Source organism: Vidua chalybeata, chromosome 16 (assembly GCF_026979565.1).
Source record: "Vidua chalybeata isolate OUT-0048 chromosome 16, bVidCha1 merged haplotype, whole genome shotgun sequence".
Lineage (NCBI taxonomy): Eukaryota > Metazoa > Chordata > Aves > Passeriformes > Viduidae > Vidua > Vidua chalybeata.
In genome coordinates, this window is record NC_071545.1 from 2,109,809 (window position 1) to 2,125,501 (window position 15,693).

The following is a 15,693-nucleotide window of genomic DNA, read 5'->3' on the forward strand; positions in this document are numbered from 1 at the left end:
CCTCACCCTCAGGCCCAATCCTCAGCCAGCCCCTCTCTCCTCCCCTGGCCCTGGTTTGTTTTAGTCCCAGAAACCACACCCTGGAACTTGCCCATTGGTTATATTGTGTCCACCCCCTGTTTTGAGAAGTTTTAAAAACCCATGCAATGGGTGCTTGGGGCTGTTTTTGCTTGTGCTCTCCTGCAGCCTTCTTCTCATGTCTTCCTTCCCTGGCCTTTCCCAATAAATTTGCTGGACTTTGCAGGGCAGAAGAGCCTCCCCTGCCTCCTTTACTCGGTCCTAGTCGCTTCTCCAGGGGTCTCTGCTGCTGGGCAGGTGGCTCAGAGGTTCTGGCTCAGGCAGGACCCCAGCCTGGCCAGTTCCCCACTCTGCCGCTGGCCCCGGGACATGGCAGAGCTAGCCAGGGCTCCGGAGGACAGTGGCACTGAAGCGATACGCAGAATAAATAAACAGACTCCACAACCTGGGGTAGTCATGAAGTGGGTATGTATGTCAGCGCCCGGCACAGGTGAGATATGTCTACAAAAACTTGTCCACGCCCTTCTGGGCACGCGTGGTTTGCTGTGGTGGTCCTGCGGGGGTCTCTGAGACTGAAGATTTTGGTCTTCTTCATTGCTGAACTTCTGAACTTTTCCTCTCTGCGCGTGCGCTTTTGGCCCTTTGGTGCTTATCTGAGTACGTCTGTCAGTCTTGATAGGCTTGGAGACAGAGGAGCTTCTTTATCTGGGTTCTTTGCATCCTCAGTCCCCTCCGGTATTGTTCTTTATGCAAGAGGCTTCAGAAATTTGCATTTTCCTATGCCCTTTGTACCAGGCAGAGGTTTGTTAAGTAAAGGGTTAAAATTCAACATATAACTCTACAAGGTAAAATATAAATGCTTAATTAATTTTGTTAACTTAAGTGAACTCCAAAAATCTCTACTTCAGCACGCCCCTGTGAAAAATGCATATTATATGGCTCTACGTAGATAGTTACTGTATGTATTATGTTATATTGATAAGTTGTGCTGTATTAACATTTTAATAGTATGGCAAGTGTAGTTTTGTAGTTAAAATGAAGCTTTAATAGGTAAAACAGAAACTATGTATGTGGGGTTTTTTAAAGGAATAAGATACTCGCTTCGAGATACTAGTCACAGAATATGTAAATCTTCCAAAGAAGAAGAATCTATGTTTTTTTAATCAGAAGAAGCTAATTTCTTCAGGCCTTGCTCAGACTCGAAGACCTGTGGGGATTAAAAGAAGCAGTTGAAATACAACAGAGTTTCTTGTTTCAAATTGAATGTATGCATAACCATTATGTATATATGAATATGCAACAGTATATTGTTTTAAAGGTTATTCCTTTGTTCACAAGGCATGCTTGTCGGGGTTTAAGTGCCCGAGAGCATCTGGACATCTCTAATTCTTTGGTTTTTATTGTCTTGTAATTGTCCTAACTCCGAATTTTTATTACTCTAATTCTATTACTATTTTTATAACCATTCTATTATTATTAAACTTCTAAAATTTTAAAAACCAAGTGAATTGGGGTTTTTCACACCCCCAACCACAATTTCATCTGCAACATGATGGCTGAAAGGGCCAACAGAGGGAAAGATGAGTAGAGCTGATTGTTTATATGTTGAGAACCTGACAGGGTCTCTACTCAAAGGCTGCAGTCCCAGCTGATGGCTTGCCCATTGCCACCAAAACCTGCACCAAAATTGCCAGCTTTCTTTCCTTTCCAAGAAAATTTCCACTTTTGTACTGATGAACAGGAGGAAAAATCCCAATTCCTCAAGTGTGAGCTGTGGAATGGGGAGATGTTTCCATGGAGGTGAGTTCATGTGCTAGGGAATAAGTAGAGGTGAGTTTTCCTTCAGGTGGGAATTGCTAGAAATGGGAAATTGGCAGGGAGAAAAGTTCATCCTTTGTGGATAAATGTCTGAGCTCCTGCTAGAGAGGCTGCTCCTCTCTGGGTCCCAGCTCAGTTCAAAGCTACATCCACCCCACCTCCAGCAGCACCTTCACGCTATATAAATATTAATTATATTTACTTAGAGTCTCAGTGTAGTGTTTACCTCAGCTGTGGAATTTATTTTACTGATTTTACAGCTTTGGCTTTCCCCCACATATTTCATCATCAGTAAGTGTAATTCGGAGCAGAGCAGGGAAATGGTTCCTTCCTTCTTTAATCCCCCTGAAGAAGCGGGATTGCTGAGACATTCCTGAACTGGTGAATTATTCGATGTTTGCTGTCTCATGGCTTTCTGGCATAAGAAACCCAGTCTCTAAACACATCTCCTATTTTCTAATTTAACTATTTCATTTCATTATTTATTCTTCCAGGATTTATTGCTCTTTCCTTGTTTTTCATTGCTTTTTCAATCATGTGCATTGCTCACTACAGAATCCATGTCTGTGTGTTTTCTAAGCTTGGGCAGTTTGAAGTGAAAATCTCTGAACTGCTCTGCAGAATGTCCTCAGACATGCACAGATCAGCCTGACAGATGATTTTCAGCTCAATCCACCCTGAGACAGAGCTGACCCAGTGAGGAAGAGCTGTGGCTGCTCCAGTCCAGTGCTAATGCAGAGATTTGTGGTCACAGCTGCTGTTCCTTGGTCCGTGGGACATCACCACTGTCAGCACAGGAACCCTCGTGCTGCTCCTCCTTGATGCCTCAACATGAAAACTGCTGTGGGTTATGTCTGTAGTGGCAAACTCGGCACATCAGCACTCTTTAAAAAGTTTATTACAAAGCTGCTGCCAGGATTAGTCACCAGCAGATGCAGCTGGGAGCTGAGAGGCTGCAAAAGCCCTGTTGGTTGGCCTCAGCTGTCTTCGGGGCAGCTTCTGCAGCCCAGCAATTCTGTGGGTCTGTCTGAGCACCCCAGGGATGCTCCTGCCCCTTCCCTGCTGTGTCCCAGGGGCCTGCAAGAGCCTTTTGGGGCCACCCAGACACCTCCTGGGCTTTTGGGGGTCCCCAGCACAGTACAGACAGGGATCAAAGAAAAGCTTCTTTGGAAGACACAGACAAGACAATATTGCCCATGGTGTGAATTCCAGCTGCCCTCAATACTGTTTAAATCCTGCTGGGACACTCAGGCTTGACTTTACTGCTGGTCTGCAGCCCATGTGCAAAACCATCATTTGGACTGCCCCTGACAGATACGGAAGAGTAAAATAACACAGCAATATACAGAAAACATGAGCTTCATTGAACTAGACTACTTTTCCCGGCTTCAACTAGGGGGTGAGAACATGACTGGGAAGCCTATGCCTAAAAAACCTAAAATTGAACTCTTTGAAAAACTTCAAGTAGAGGTGAAGACTTCAGGGAAACCTATTTTTCCTAATAACAAAGGGGTTCCTAACACCTGTGTGTGGGAATGTCGCAGTGCCCAGCTCAGCACTGGTCATACATTCCCTGCCATGTCCAGCCAGCCCAGAGATGAGCTGGAGAGTCAGAGGAGAGGCGAGAAGTGTAGTCTCCTCCTCTCCTGAGTGCCAGGCTGCCTTGGCCTCTTCCCTCTGGGCTCTGCCTCTGCCGGGAGCTGTGGCGCAGGCAGCGCCTCGTCAGGGCCCGCTTCTCCAGCAGCAGCCGCAGCAGCTCCTGGCAGCAGCCGCGGCCCCGGCAGCACGGCCGGGCACGGCCAGAGGCGCTCCGGCTCCTCTCCTGCAGCGCAGCACAGGGAGCCGTGGAAGGGGCACAGGGCCTCGGGGCTGAGCCCTCCGGCGCTGCCTTTGCCTCTCCTGCACAGAGAGCCTCGGGCCCGGCCGGGCTGCCCCGGGCCGAGGCTGCAGCAAGCAGAGCTCCGGCCGCCCCTGCCGGGGCTCCCTGGGGCTCAGCCGGGCCCCGTTCCTGCCCGGCCGCGGGCTCAGCCCCGCTCTGCCCCCGCGCCTCGGCCCGAGGGCTGCCCCGGAGGCCCAGCGCCCTCGGGCCCGCCCGGCTCCGCTCCCCCGCGGGGCGCTCAGCCCTCGCCCCGCACCCTCCTGGCCCGAGGCCCTGGCGGCTCCCCCGGGCCGGGCCCACCGGCCCCAGCCCCTCCCTCACCTCTCCGCAGCGGCTCCCTCATGGGCGCCACGTCCTGTCCCGCTCTTCCAGGAGCTCGGGAAGCGCATCCCAGGCCCCCGAGTCCCTGGCAGCGGGGCTGGAAGGCTCCAGTGGCTGCACCGAGAGCAGCAGCACCGAGAGCTGCAGCAGCCGGGAGAGCCCCTGGCTGCCCATGCTGCTGCTCAAGGCCAAGCTGCCACCCTCAGCAGGCTCTGCCCGTCCTTCCCAGCCACTTCTGCCTGGCCTCTGGGCACGGCGATGGGCTGGGGACACTCATCAGCCACCGTGCTGTCCCCAAAGGCCGGGATGTCACAGAATCATGGAATCAATTGAGGTGGAAGAGCTCTGTGAGATCACTGAGTCCAACCTGGGACCCAGCTCCACCAGTGGCAACCAGATCAGCCCTGAGTGTCACACTCAGGCTTAGCTGGAACACCTCCTGCCACAGTGAATCTACCACACACGAGTACCCCATTCTAATATCTCATCACCCTTTATGGAAAGTAATTCCTCCTTAAATACGATGAAACCTTTTCTGGCACATTTAAGACTATGTCTTCTTGCCCTGTCCCTTGTTCCCTGGAAGCAGAGCCCGCCACCCACCTGGCTCCATCTCCTATCACGCAGTTGAGGAGAGTGAGAACCTCCCCTCTGAGCCTCCTCTTCTCCAGGCTGAGTGCCCCACAGGCTCCTTCAGCCCCTCCAAACAGGACATGAGCTCCACACCCTTCCCCAGCTCTGTTCCCTTCCCTGCACCTGCTCCAGACCCTCAGTGTCCCCCACAATTGAGGGGCTCACAGCTGGACACAGCACTGGAGCTGTGGCCTCCCCAGTGCCCAGCACAGGGCCACGAGCACTGCCCTGCTCCTGCCAGCCACACCATGGCTGGTACAGGCCAGGGGCCATTGGCCTGCTTGCCCACCTGGGCACAATTGCCACAGGTTCAGCCGTGTCCAACAGCAGCCTCAGGTGTCCCAAGGTCCTGAGAACACCTTTGGGAACAAGCCAGAACCATCCCCATGCCTTTTGGTGCACTCTGGTACAATATGGTATATATAATATATATAATATGTACAGTATATATATACAGTAATAGAACAAAACATAATTTGTAGTAGTTATCAATAAAATATTTCTAGAGGTGGGATTCTCAGATTTCCTATAAAAATGTACCTGTACAGGTTAATTGACTTTTTTTTCTGAAGAACTTTCAGAGTTCTGGGTCATGGATGATGCACAGGATACAAACTGCGAGCTGGAATGTTGGCATGAGCAAAGCCACGGCCTGCCCTCATGCTTACAGACAAAGGGAAATCCAGGACAGAAATGTAGACCTGACCATAGGGATCTGTGAAGATATATAACAGATATAGGGTTAGGAATTTTGTCTTGTGCTTATGGTTTCTTCATGACAAAGGGAAACACACTTCTGTATATATAGGCTGCCCTTATTTGACTTTCTAGCAGTTTTTTTTCATCTCCTTCTGAAAAATAAATATTTCCCAGCTTGATTGAACCAAGTAAACTTTGCTCCTTATCCACAGTGGCTGAAGAGGTGCATACAGGACCCCCCAGCAGCAATTCCTGCTGCAAAAGTGTGTCAGGCTTTACATGTTTTGCAGTTCATACACAAACCCACTGTGTGCATTCCAGGGTCCAGATACCCAAACTGCAATAGGAGATTTATCTTCTAGTCTCATTAAGACTTATTTTGTTTGATTTTTGCAACACAAAAGCTGGGCTCTTGCCCTCGGAGAGATCCTCGTCGTGCTCGGCAGAGGACATGGAGCATGAGAACTGTTACTTCCAAAAATTTAGAAAGGCTTATTAAAACCTTATCAAAAATACAAGAGAAGACTGAATAGAGAAAATATTACAGTGCCAGGAGCAAAGCATTTTTTCTACCATGTGCTCACCTACACAATGGAGGTTTCACCTTTTAATCCTTTTGCCCCTCCCAAAGTTCTGTCCATTGACTCCTTCTTGGCTGTCCAGTGGTGGAGTTTACTTCCTTAAATCTTGATTGGAGGTCAGATGTCACCATAGTGACAAACCAACCCTCCCAAATGTCCCAAACCTAGGCTGTCCCCTAGGCTGTACCCACAAGGGGGTAAAACATAACTATAAATCTGTAAAACTTTTCTTAACATATATACATGATATTTGCATTTAATTGTGAGAGTCAATCATCGCATTAGTCATCTATCACACGGAGCGTGGACGGATCCGCGGGATGTGACCGCTGGGTCCGTGTGCTCCAGCCAGGTGCAGACTGGGCTCCCCTCACACCTCACACACTGACGGGGTTCCTCAGAATCCCCCAGGGATGGCTCCCAGCCCTCCCTCCTGAGTCACAAACCCCATTCCGGCTCAGCCCGGGTGTTACAAACAACTCAGACCCCAAGTAGGAATGAGTTATAAAAGTTTTATTGAGAACAAATAAAAATTTCACAAAGCAAATGCGACAGTGTTGGGAACATGGCCGACCACCAGAGGCTCATCCACAAAATGGTGGCTCTGCCTTTCACACCCATGGTGTTGCATCAGCCAAATACATATTCAAACATTTCCCTTATATATCCCTGGCCCCTCCGAAAGTCTGCCAGTCAACTCTTCTTTGCCGTGCATTGGTGGAGACCTTCTTGCAACTGGACTGGAGGTGAGGTGTTGTTACCCCACGTCCCCCCAGTGACAAGCTTCCCCCATTCCCGGCTGCCTCATGCAAGGGACACCTGCACACGCCCTTCCCACACATCTCTGACAACCCCGACCGCCAGGGTCTGGTGGTAACAACAGAGAGGGCAGAGGAGAGGATTGAAGGGAGAACCAAAAGGGGCCCAAAAACAACCTACAACAGAGTCACACATCAAAAGAACCTCGAGCCTTAACAAAACTTCTTTTAACACGCATAATATCCATTCCTCATTTGCAAGCACCAATCTCCACACCACCCATATATAACACCGGGGGTGTCCCCATCGCAGGGAACACAGCCACGACATGGAGCTGCCTTTCCCCACAGCCTCGCAGCCCACGGGGGAGGCCGGAGCCTGCCGAGGCCGCCGGGGCAGAGGCAGGGCGGGGGCGCAGGGAGTGGCCGGCAGGAGCAGGGCAGTGCTCGTGGGCACTGGGGAGGCCACAGCTCCAGTGCTGTGTGCAGCTGTGGGCCCCTCAATTGTGGGGGACATTGAGGGGCTGGAGCGGGTGCAGGGAAGGGAGCTGGGGAAGGGTGTGGAGCACGTGTGCTGTGAAGAAGGGCTGAGGGAGCCTGGGGGGCTCATCCTGGAGAAGAGGAGCTGAGGCAGGGATGGGGACACATTCTCACTCTCGGTGCCTCCGTGCCAGGACGGTGCACCCAAGGGGGCTGGCGCTGCTCCCAGGGAACAAGGGACAGGACAAGAAGACACAGGCTTAAGTGCGCCAGGCGAGGTTTAGCTTGGACACTCGGAAGAATTTCTTCCCTGAAAGGGTGATGAGAACGGGCTGCCCGTGCGTGTGGTGGTTTCGCTGTGGCGGGAAGTGTTTAATCAAAGCCTGGACATGGCACTCGGTGCTCTGGCCTGGTTGCCACGGTGGCGATCGGTCGCTGATGTCAGCGCGCTCTTCCCCGCAGTTTATCCCGCCGTTCCGTGATTCGCTGTGCGGCCCGCCGCGCACTTCGCTTCCCGCGGGGTTTGGCCCCGCCGCGCCGCCGTAGCGCGTTGCCTCAGAGCCGCGGTGGCCGCGGGTCCCCGCGATGTCGTTCCGCGACCTCCGCAGTGAGCGCGGCCGGGGCGGCGGGGCCGGGCCGGGCCGGGCGGGACGCGGCACCCCCGGCCGGGCCTCCCGGCGGGCCCCGCTGCTCCGCTCGGCCGCATACGGAGCTGCCGGCGGGCGGTGCCGCAGGGGATGCAGGGCTGAGCCCGCCGGTCCCTGCCGGGGAGGGGTCCCCGCTGCCGGGGGGTGGCACAGCCCTGCACGGGCAGGGTTCCCCCCGCCCGTAGGGAACACAACTGAACGCTGTGTCTGCAGGGAGAGGCTGTCTCTGCGTCGTTTCAGCTCAGTGAATCTCGTTAAAAACGCCTGTTTTCTGTTGAAATGATACGATTTATGTTAATTATTGAGGTTTATTTTTTTTTTTAACAGTGCTTTACCATGAGCTATACCATGGGTATAGCTTATGGTAACTAAGCAGCACTCTGTGGGAGATGGCAATCTTGGCAAAGCCCTTATTGGATATAAAAGAAGAAATCCCTGCTCTTCCTCATTTTTCAGATTTTACTGAGATGATGAGGGCGCTGGGGTATCCTCGACTCATATCCATGGAGAATTTCCACACCCCAAACTTCATGCTTGTGTCAGAAGTGCTGCTGTGGCTGGTGAAAAGGTTGGTGATGAGACCAACAAATTTCAGGCTGATGGCTGCGATGTGGGGAGCGTGCTTAGGAGCTGATGGTTTGTTGTGAAATTAGGGAACTCGGTGATATTTAATCATTCTTTGAGCTCTGCTCTTCTAAATACCAGACAGAAAAGTGGTAGTTTGCAGATTTTTAGCTTAATGGCACAGCCTGGTGTAGCAAACCTAGTGACTGGCAGAGGTTGCACCCTGATTGTGGGCACACTCATCCAAAAGTAGCCTTATCTCTCTCACATACTCTCCAGATTCCACAGCCATGCTGTCCATTTATCTGACCTTTTATCCAGACAGGGTGATCTGTTGTGGGAACTTCACCAAAACCCAGCCAAGTTCTTGCCTTGTTGCTACAGCCTGGTATTGTCCTGCATCCACAATGTGTTTAAAAGTAATAAAATGGTTTGGTTCTAATCTACTACTGTCCAGTTGCAGTTTTACACCCATTGAACCCGCTGACAGACTTGGGTGAAATATTTCTGGATCTTGAAGTGTTATTTGAATTATACATTATTTTCTCTCTCCTGCTTAAGTATAAAATTAAGAGGTTCTTAAAGATTATAAGGTAGAACATTATAATTGAAACCAACATTGACCAGTTTTCCAGATTGCTGTTTTTTGACCTGGATTAATAATTATTAATTAATAATCCATTAGGTTTAATTACCAAGTCGTTAGAAATTTGCTGAATACTCTTGCAGTTGTAATGAAATAGGGATATACTCACAACCATTCAAAATTACTTGGATTAAGTTAGCTAAATAGTCTTTAAAATGCTGCTGTTACACTGAGGGTCTGAATCATGGAATTTCCTTTTATTCTTCCCTGGTTCCTTCAGACTGGCCACTTCTAGAAGTTTCTGCATCTCACTGATGTTTTTTTAAGCATTTCGCAGATTTCAGTTTGTTTCTCCATAAGTTTCCTTTACTTGTGAAAGGAGAATGTTTGAAATGATGGCTGGCTATGAACTTGTGCAGTGTGTCAGGTCTTACAGCTCCTGCAGTTTGTACCAACCCCTGTGTGCATTCCAGGCTCTGCATGCCCCAGTCTGCAGTAGGAATTTATTTACACATTTATTCTCCATCTCGTCTGTGCTTACTTTGTGTTTGATTTTTGCCTCACAGATGAAGCAGGCTCTTTAATGTGGCCAGAACCTGGTTCTGATCTCCAGCTCTTGTTTGCACAGGTATGAACCTCAGAGTGACATTCCCGGGGATGTGGAGACAGAGCAGGACCGGGTTTTCTTCATTAAGGCCGTGGCTCAGTTCATGGTGAGTCTGCCCAGGAGCTGTGCTCGGGCTGAAATCCTGAAAACCTGAAATCCTGGTTCCATGGCAGCTTTAGAGCTGTCACTCTTAACCCCACAGAGCTTCCCTGCAAGGGGTGGCTGAGTTTGTGTTGCATTCTGGTGCTGCTTGATCCCTGCAAGTGTCCAAGGCCAGGCTGGACAGGACTTGGAGCAACCTGGGATAGTGGCAGCTGTCTCTGCCCATGGCAGAGCTGGAACTGGATGGGTTTTAAGGTCCCTTCCAACCCAAACCATTCCATGATTCTGTGATCCTGTGTCTTGTGCTGCTGGAAATTTGAAGAGGCCAGGGCGTGCTGTTACTGACATTCTGTACTTCTCTCTGCAGAACTGGGATCTAAATATGATATTGGGATCTAAATATAATATTGGGATCTAAACTGGGATTTAAAACAATATTCATCCTTATCTCCTAATTTATGAAAGGTGACAGTGGAAGACACAGCTGTAGATGGGGAATGTTTTTAAACCATTTAAATTGTTTTAGAAGAGATCCCACCTTGGTTATTGCTAACTTTGGATTTCCGATTTTTTTCTGTGCTTGAATTATTATAATTTCTGGTGTTTTCATGATGATACAGAATCATATATTGGTTGTATGAGATTTCCCATATATCAAGGCATGTGGTTTTTTCTCAGATCAATTTTTTAATGCATGAGCATATTTGGATTGGGTCATCAAATTTTTTAGTCTTTTGGAGTAAAATAACATTGTCCTTCATAAAATTCATGTTAGTTGGAAGCAGTGTGAGCCTTTGATGTTATCACACACTTAGATTAACACTCTTCATTATGTGAGAAGAACTTTCTGGGGCTGCAGGGGGATCTGGAAGCAATGGAAGTTTTTATCCTAATACCAAAGAGGAATTGCAATACTTTTTAAAAAATCTTAAAATGTATTAAAATGTAATTTTAACAATATTTCCCTTGCAATTTGTGAATAGTATGCACTATAAATTCTCTTAATTCTTAATTTTGCCATGTTCAGAGCAGGGTACATTCCTGTACATATCAGAATGTACTTTTGAGCCTTGGAGCATCATGAGATGGAGTGAACAGGTCTGTTCTGTTTGGAACGGTTTCCCCCTCCAAGCACAACTCTGGAAGCAGAATTAATGTCATGCTTTTCAATAGCTGATTTCATGTCAGAAATCCCAAGGGTTTTTGAGAATTACATAATATGATTCAGAAAATGAAATTAATGGAAATTACATTAGTCATCCTGTACTTAGTTAATATTACAAGTTAATGTGGGGATTATTGTAGGTTTTCAGCATTTTCAGGATGAGAGAAGCTTGTAGACATTTCCTTAATAATTCACTGTCCATGCAATCCACAATTACCTTCCCCAGGAGTTAATGGCTTTATGCATCCGTGGGCAGATGGGAGATGTGATGGAGACAGAATTGTCTCAGAAGAGAATGTCAGGACAGATCCATCACCAGGGAATGTAGCTGGAGCTTTGCTCTGCTTTACTGAACAAGGAGTGAGGAGGTGTTAATTTTCCACACAAACTAGCTACTGCTCTGTGTTCCTGGCAGTTTGAGAACTTAGCAAAAGTCTCCTTCCCAGACCCAAAAGTTCTGAAGTGTCTGCAAGGTTGCCTTAGGTGGGTTTTTAATAAATTTCCCCCCCGAGAGCTGCCTTGATCAGTGGGACTCAGTACCTGGCTCCTGCTTAAGCCCACTTGGATCCAAATTTGAGGTAGAGTGCAACAAAAAGCCTCCAGTGAGTTCATCTCAAAGAAATTCATTCATGAAAAGAAACTCAGCAACCCAAGGGCACAAAACCTTTTGCAAGAGTCAGACATCACAGAAAATGTGGCTTCATGGTATTAATACAGCAGATTGTGAAGTTAAGCAAATTTTCTGCCTGTTGCTGCCATTCTTGCTGTATATTTATATTTTTTATTGTATTATAACCATCTGATCTTCAGAATAAATAGCCATGGTTTTTAATGGTTGTGTAGAACTAAAAAGGTTACAGAATAAAACAACAAATCAAATAGGTGTTTCAAAGATTAAGTGATGGAGGTGACTTTCCAAACATGAAGTTATCTTCTTTGCTCCACATTGCCATTGTGCCAGTCTGAAAAAGATATATGCTTGTCTGTGTATTTTTTCTCTTTTTAAGTAGCCTTTGAATGAAAAACCTTTTTTTTCCTCTTACTAGACATTGATTTTACTCTCTTGAGGGTGAATGAAGCTGAAATTGGAACTGCTGTTTCTAACAACATCCTTTATAATTTAGTGCATCAGTCCCCTTTGGATAGGGGATGTTTAATAGAGTCTGTCGATTTAATGACCACTTCTCCTATAATGGAATACTTGCTGTTTCTGCAATTAATTTTTTAGATTGCTTCTACTGCAAGGGAAGGGAGGTGAACATACCTGGCTTTTCACTTTTGTGTCTTGGCTCATTTGAGGTCATTCTGAGACCAACAATTCAAAAGCAATTAGGAATTTTTTGTGCTGTGAGTCTCGTATTCCCCTGGCTCAGGTGCACAACATCAGGAGCCTGTTCTGGGAGTTTGGGCTTCAATTTTCAGGAATCACAGAAGATCCTGAGTTGGGACCTTGAGCTCTGGCAGCCTTGTTGGGGCTGTGCTCATCCCCTGGGGAGCCTGTTCAGTGCCCCACCACCCTCTGGGGGAAGGAGCTTTTCCTGAGATCCAGCCTGACCCTCTCCTAACACAACTCCAGCCATTCCCTGGGTCCTGTCTCTGCAAACAGATACAAAAAGTCATTTTCCTCTCCTGGGTTGAGATTTTGGGATGAGAGAAACAAGAGGAAAATATTTATTGGGAATTAAGATCTGATTTTAAAGTCACAAAGTCTTGACAAAATACACCTGAATAAGCATGGGCCAACATCCATTTGTTTTGTTTCTTTGGAAAAGCTGGAGCCAAATCAATGGTTTGTAGTGTGGTGCATTCTCTCTTTAGTTTCACAGGATTTTTTCCTTCAGTCCATTATTCAATGAAGCTCAATGCAGAGCTTATAATTTTATTGTACCAAATATTGTAATGTCTGAGTCTCTTCCCCCAGCTTGAAGATCCTGCTCTGTCAGAGCCTGAGGGAATGTAAATTCCTTCCAGGAACACTGTAAAACCAAAGCTGTGTAATACCACCAGTGGCTCATGGATAGGCTCTATCTGCTACAGCATTCCCAAAGGAGAAACATTTCAGCAGAAGTTTCATCTTAAAAATATAATGAAAAGAAGATGTTAAGTCACTTTTGTGCTTCATGTGTCATTTTTAAGCTTAGTTTTTGGACCCATAGATGGTGATCAGTTGGTTTTTTTTGTTTTTTGTTTGTTTGTTTTTTTTTTTTGTTTTGTTTGTTTTGTTTTGTTTTTTTTTGTTTTGTTTTTTTTTTTTTTGCTTCTGTATTTAGTTCTGCCACCACAGACTCCCTCAAAGTTTAATCTGGAATTTGTGGTTGGCTCCTTGTGGCTATTAATTTATAATATAAACTTAACAGGAATTTCAGGAACAACATTTGTGTCCTTTCTGTGACAGATAGTAATTTTCCCCCTTTATTATTTTGAAGCACAAAAAGATAGTATTAGAATTTTTAGTATTTTTTCCTTATTGGTCTGTCTGTACCTTTCAGAGATGGAAGGAGAGGGAATAAAATCACTAATATCATAGCAGGAAAAAATTGAGAGAAACAATAAAACATTTGGAAGGTGGTGCTGGAAGAGAAGGCAGTTAAATTAGGATAACTGATCTCATTCTTGCAACTCATTAAGGGTGAAATTTACCTCTCTGCAGCATCATCACAAGACCTGGGCAGCACTTACTTTCCACTTAAACTTAATTTGAATTTAAATGCTGCACAGGGTTTTTGCTGATCTTTATTCAGGGAAGAAATGATGATGGTTTGAGGGGTTTTCTGCAAATGTTCTGACATGCAGAAAGCTCACAGCTTTCAGAAAAAATTCTTCTAGAAATACCAGTATTAAAATGAGGCAAACTGGGTGTCCAAACAGTTATTCTGTACAGCAGAGCCTAGTGCCCCCAAAAAGAGCTTTGAATGCAAATAACTGAAGATTTTGTTCTTTGTGTCTGCTGAATTGTTGCTTTCTTGCCCAAGGCCACCAAGGCTCACATCAAGCTGAACACCAAGAAGCTGTACCAGGCCGATGGACACGCTGTGAAGGAGCTGCTCAAGGTCACCTCGGTGCTCTATGGGGCCATGAACACGCAGGGAGGGGATCGTGCAGACCTCCCCGAGGAGGACAGCACCAAGTTCAAGTTTGATCTGGGCTCAAAAGTAAGCAAAACTGCCACTCTTCTGTTCACTTGGGAAAACTCATCTGTTTTCTAGCTGGCATTTCAGTGGAGAATGTTCTGGCGAGGCAGTAGGCAGGGTTTTAAGTCAGACTTTCAGTAGGTGGGGTTATGTGACTCTCTGATATGTTTTAATCTCTGAATTCTCAATTCATAATACAAGGCAACAGTGGCACAAAACTGGTTCTCTTTGTATTAAAATCCTGTTGGCACCATAGAAATATTGGAGTAGGCTGGAATAAAGATAATTTTCTACTTACTAAACTTTTGCAACAGGAGGAGTTTGCAAAATACTGACTGAAAGTTGGTTTTCAGCCTATTTGCGCTGAAAGAAGGGGAAATCTTCCTGTGACCCTAACAGACATCAAAGCTGTTCAAGCCCTTAAAATAAAAACCATCTTTTGATATTTTAAAAGCACCTTCTCTAAATATTAAAAAAAAAAAAAAAAAAAAAAACAACCCAAAAACCATCACTTTGCTAAATAAGTGGAATTTCTGTTACTACTGCTGTGGAAGATGTCCCTGCCCATGGCAGGAGTGGGACTGGATGGGCTTTAGGGTCCCTTCCCATACAAACCATTGTATGATTCTCTGTTCCTGTGATTATTGAGAAAATGGCAGACCCAGAAGTGATTCTCCTCTGTGTAAGTCAGATGTGTCTCTCTGAAAAAATAACAAAAAAACATTTGGTAGATGCTCAGAAGTTCATTACTTCCATTGCAGGCTGGTATATGAAGTTTTTAGTTCTCCTTATGAAAAGGTGATGTTTCCCTTTGTCCTGGACACCACATGAATCAACAACTGGCTGAGCCATGGTTCTGAGGAGATTTGTGGGTTTTTTTCCGTGGCCTAAAATATTTGGGGTTTCACTCAGAAACCTGTACCTGACAGAGCCTCACCTGGACTGTTTCAAAGCCAAGAGAGACTCTGTCCACTCTGGTTCTGGTGCACAACCTCCAGCAGAGTTTAGACCTCCAGTGCAATTTTGACATCAGAATGAGAAATACCATGGATATTCTTTGTGAGGCTGGGGATTCTCCTGCTGTTCACTGCTGTTGCTGTGTTCCCAGATTGCTGACTTGAAGGCAGCTAGACAGCTTGCTTCTGAAATCACCTCCAAAGGAGCAGTCCTGTATGACTTACTTGGCAAAGAGGTGGAACTGAGGGTAAGTACACACTGGAGAGCAGGGAAAGACTTGTGTTCACTGGGTGCCTCAAAGGAAGAAGGGAAAAAAGTCTCAGTCCTTATTAATGTCTGCATCTGACATAAAGATTCCATGAGTTTGAAGGAGTGGGTGTGACATTTTGCATTTCCTTCCTACTCCTGTTCATGGCTGGACTGCAGGCAGCTTGAGAGAACAGCTTGGCATTTTCTCTTCAGCAGAAAACTGAAATACTCTCTGTTTGGAAATACATGTGCAGGCTGGAGTGCTGGGGATGGATATTCTAACAGATAAATGATGAGTGCTGTTAGTTCTCCAAGGGCAAGGCTCATTATTTCTGTTGGCAGGACTGGAGGCATCACAATCTGCAGGGTTCATGTTCTTCAGCTTAGCTGGAGAAGGAAAATCAAAAGCTGTTGTGTGAAGTCAGTGCACTGCCAGGAAGTCTTGCCATTATTCAGTGCCTTTATCTGCAATGCTGGATGTTCTTCATTTTCTGAAAA

At 46.6% G+C, this 15,693-nt stretch overlaps 1 protein-coding gene and 1 long non-coding RNA gene across 8 annotated transcripts in view; one reads left to right on the forward strand and one right to left on the reverse strand.

The window, feature by feature from the left end:
* Positions 1 to 15,693, forward strand: part of CLUAP1 (clusterin associated protein 1) — a 65,122-nt gene continuing 49,429 nt past the window's right edge. For 2 of the 7 annotated variants that reach the window (XR_008433722.1, XM_053957398.1), the window contains exons 1-5: positions 1 to 508; positions 8,291 to 8,402; positions 9,613 to 9,697; positions 13,831 to 14,010; positions 15,098 to 15,193. Coding sequence is in view for 6 of the 7 variants with exons in the window: in XM_053957398.1 (XP_053813373.1) it covers positions 142 to 508; positions 8,291 to 8,402; positions 9,613 to 9,697; positions 13,831 to 14,010; positions 15,098 to 15,193 (840 nt within the window). In the remaining variant the exon portion in view is untranslated. Of the gene's footprint in view, positions 509 to 7,685; positions 7,795 to 7,829; positions 8,403 to 9,612; positions 9,698 to 13,830; positions 14,011 to 15,097; positions 15,194 to 15,693 lie in introns of those variants that run through there. The other 5 variants (XM_053957395.1, XM_053957396.1, XM_053957400.1 and 2 more) reach the window with 5 other exon arrangements.
* On the reverse strand, positions 1,145 to 4,667 carry LOC128796088 (uncharacterized). Its single transcript, XR_008433723.1, has 2 exons — positions 4,037 to 4,667; positions 1,145 to 1,225 (listed from the first exon to the last, which is right to left on the reverse strand). It is a non-coding gene; the product is annotated as an uncharacterized LOC128796088 (long non-coding RNA).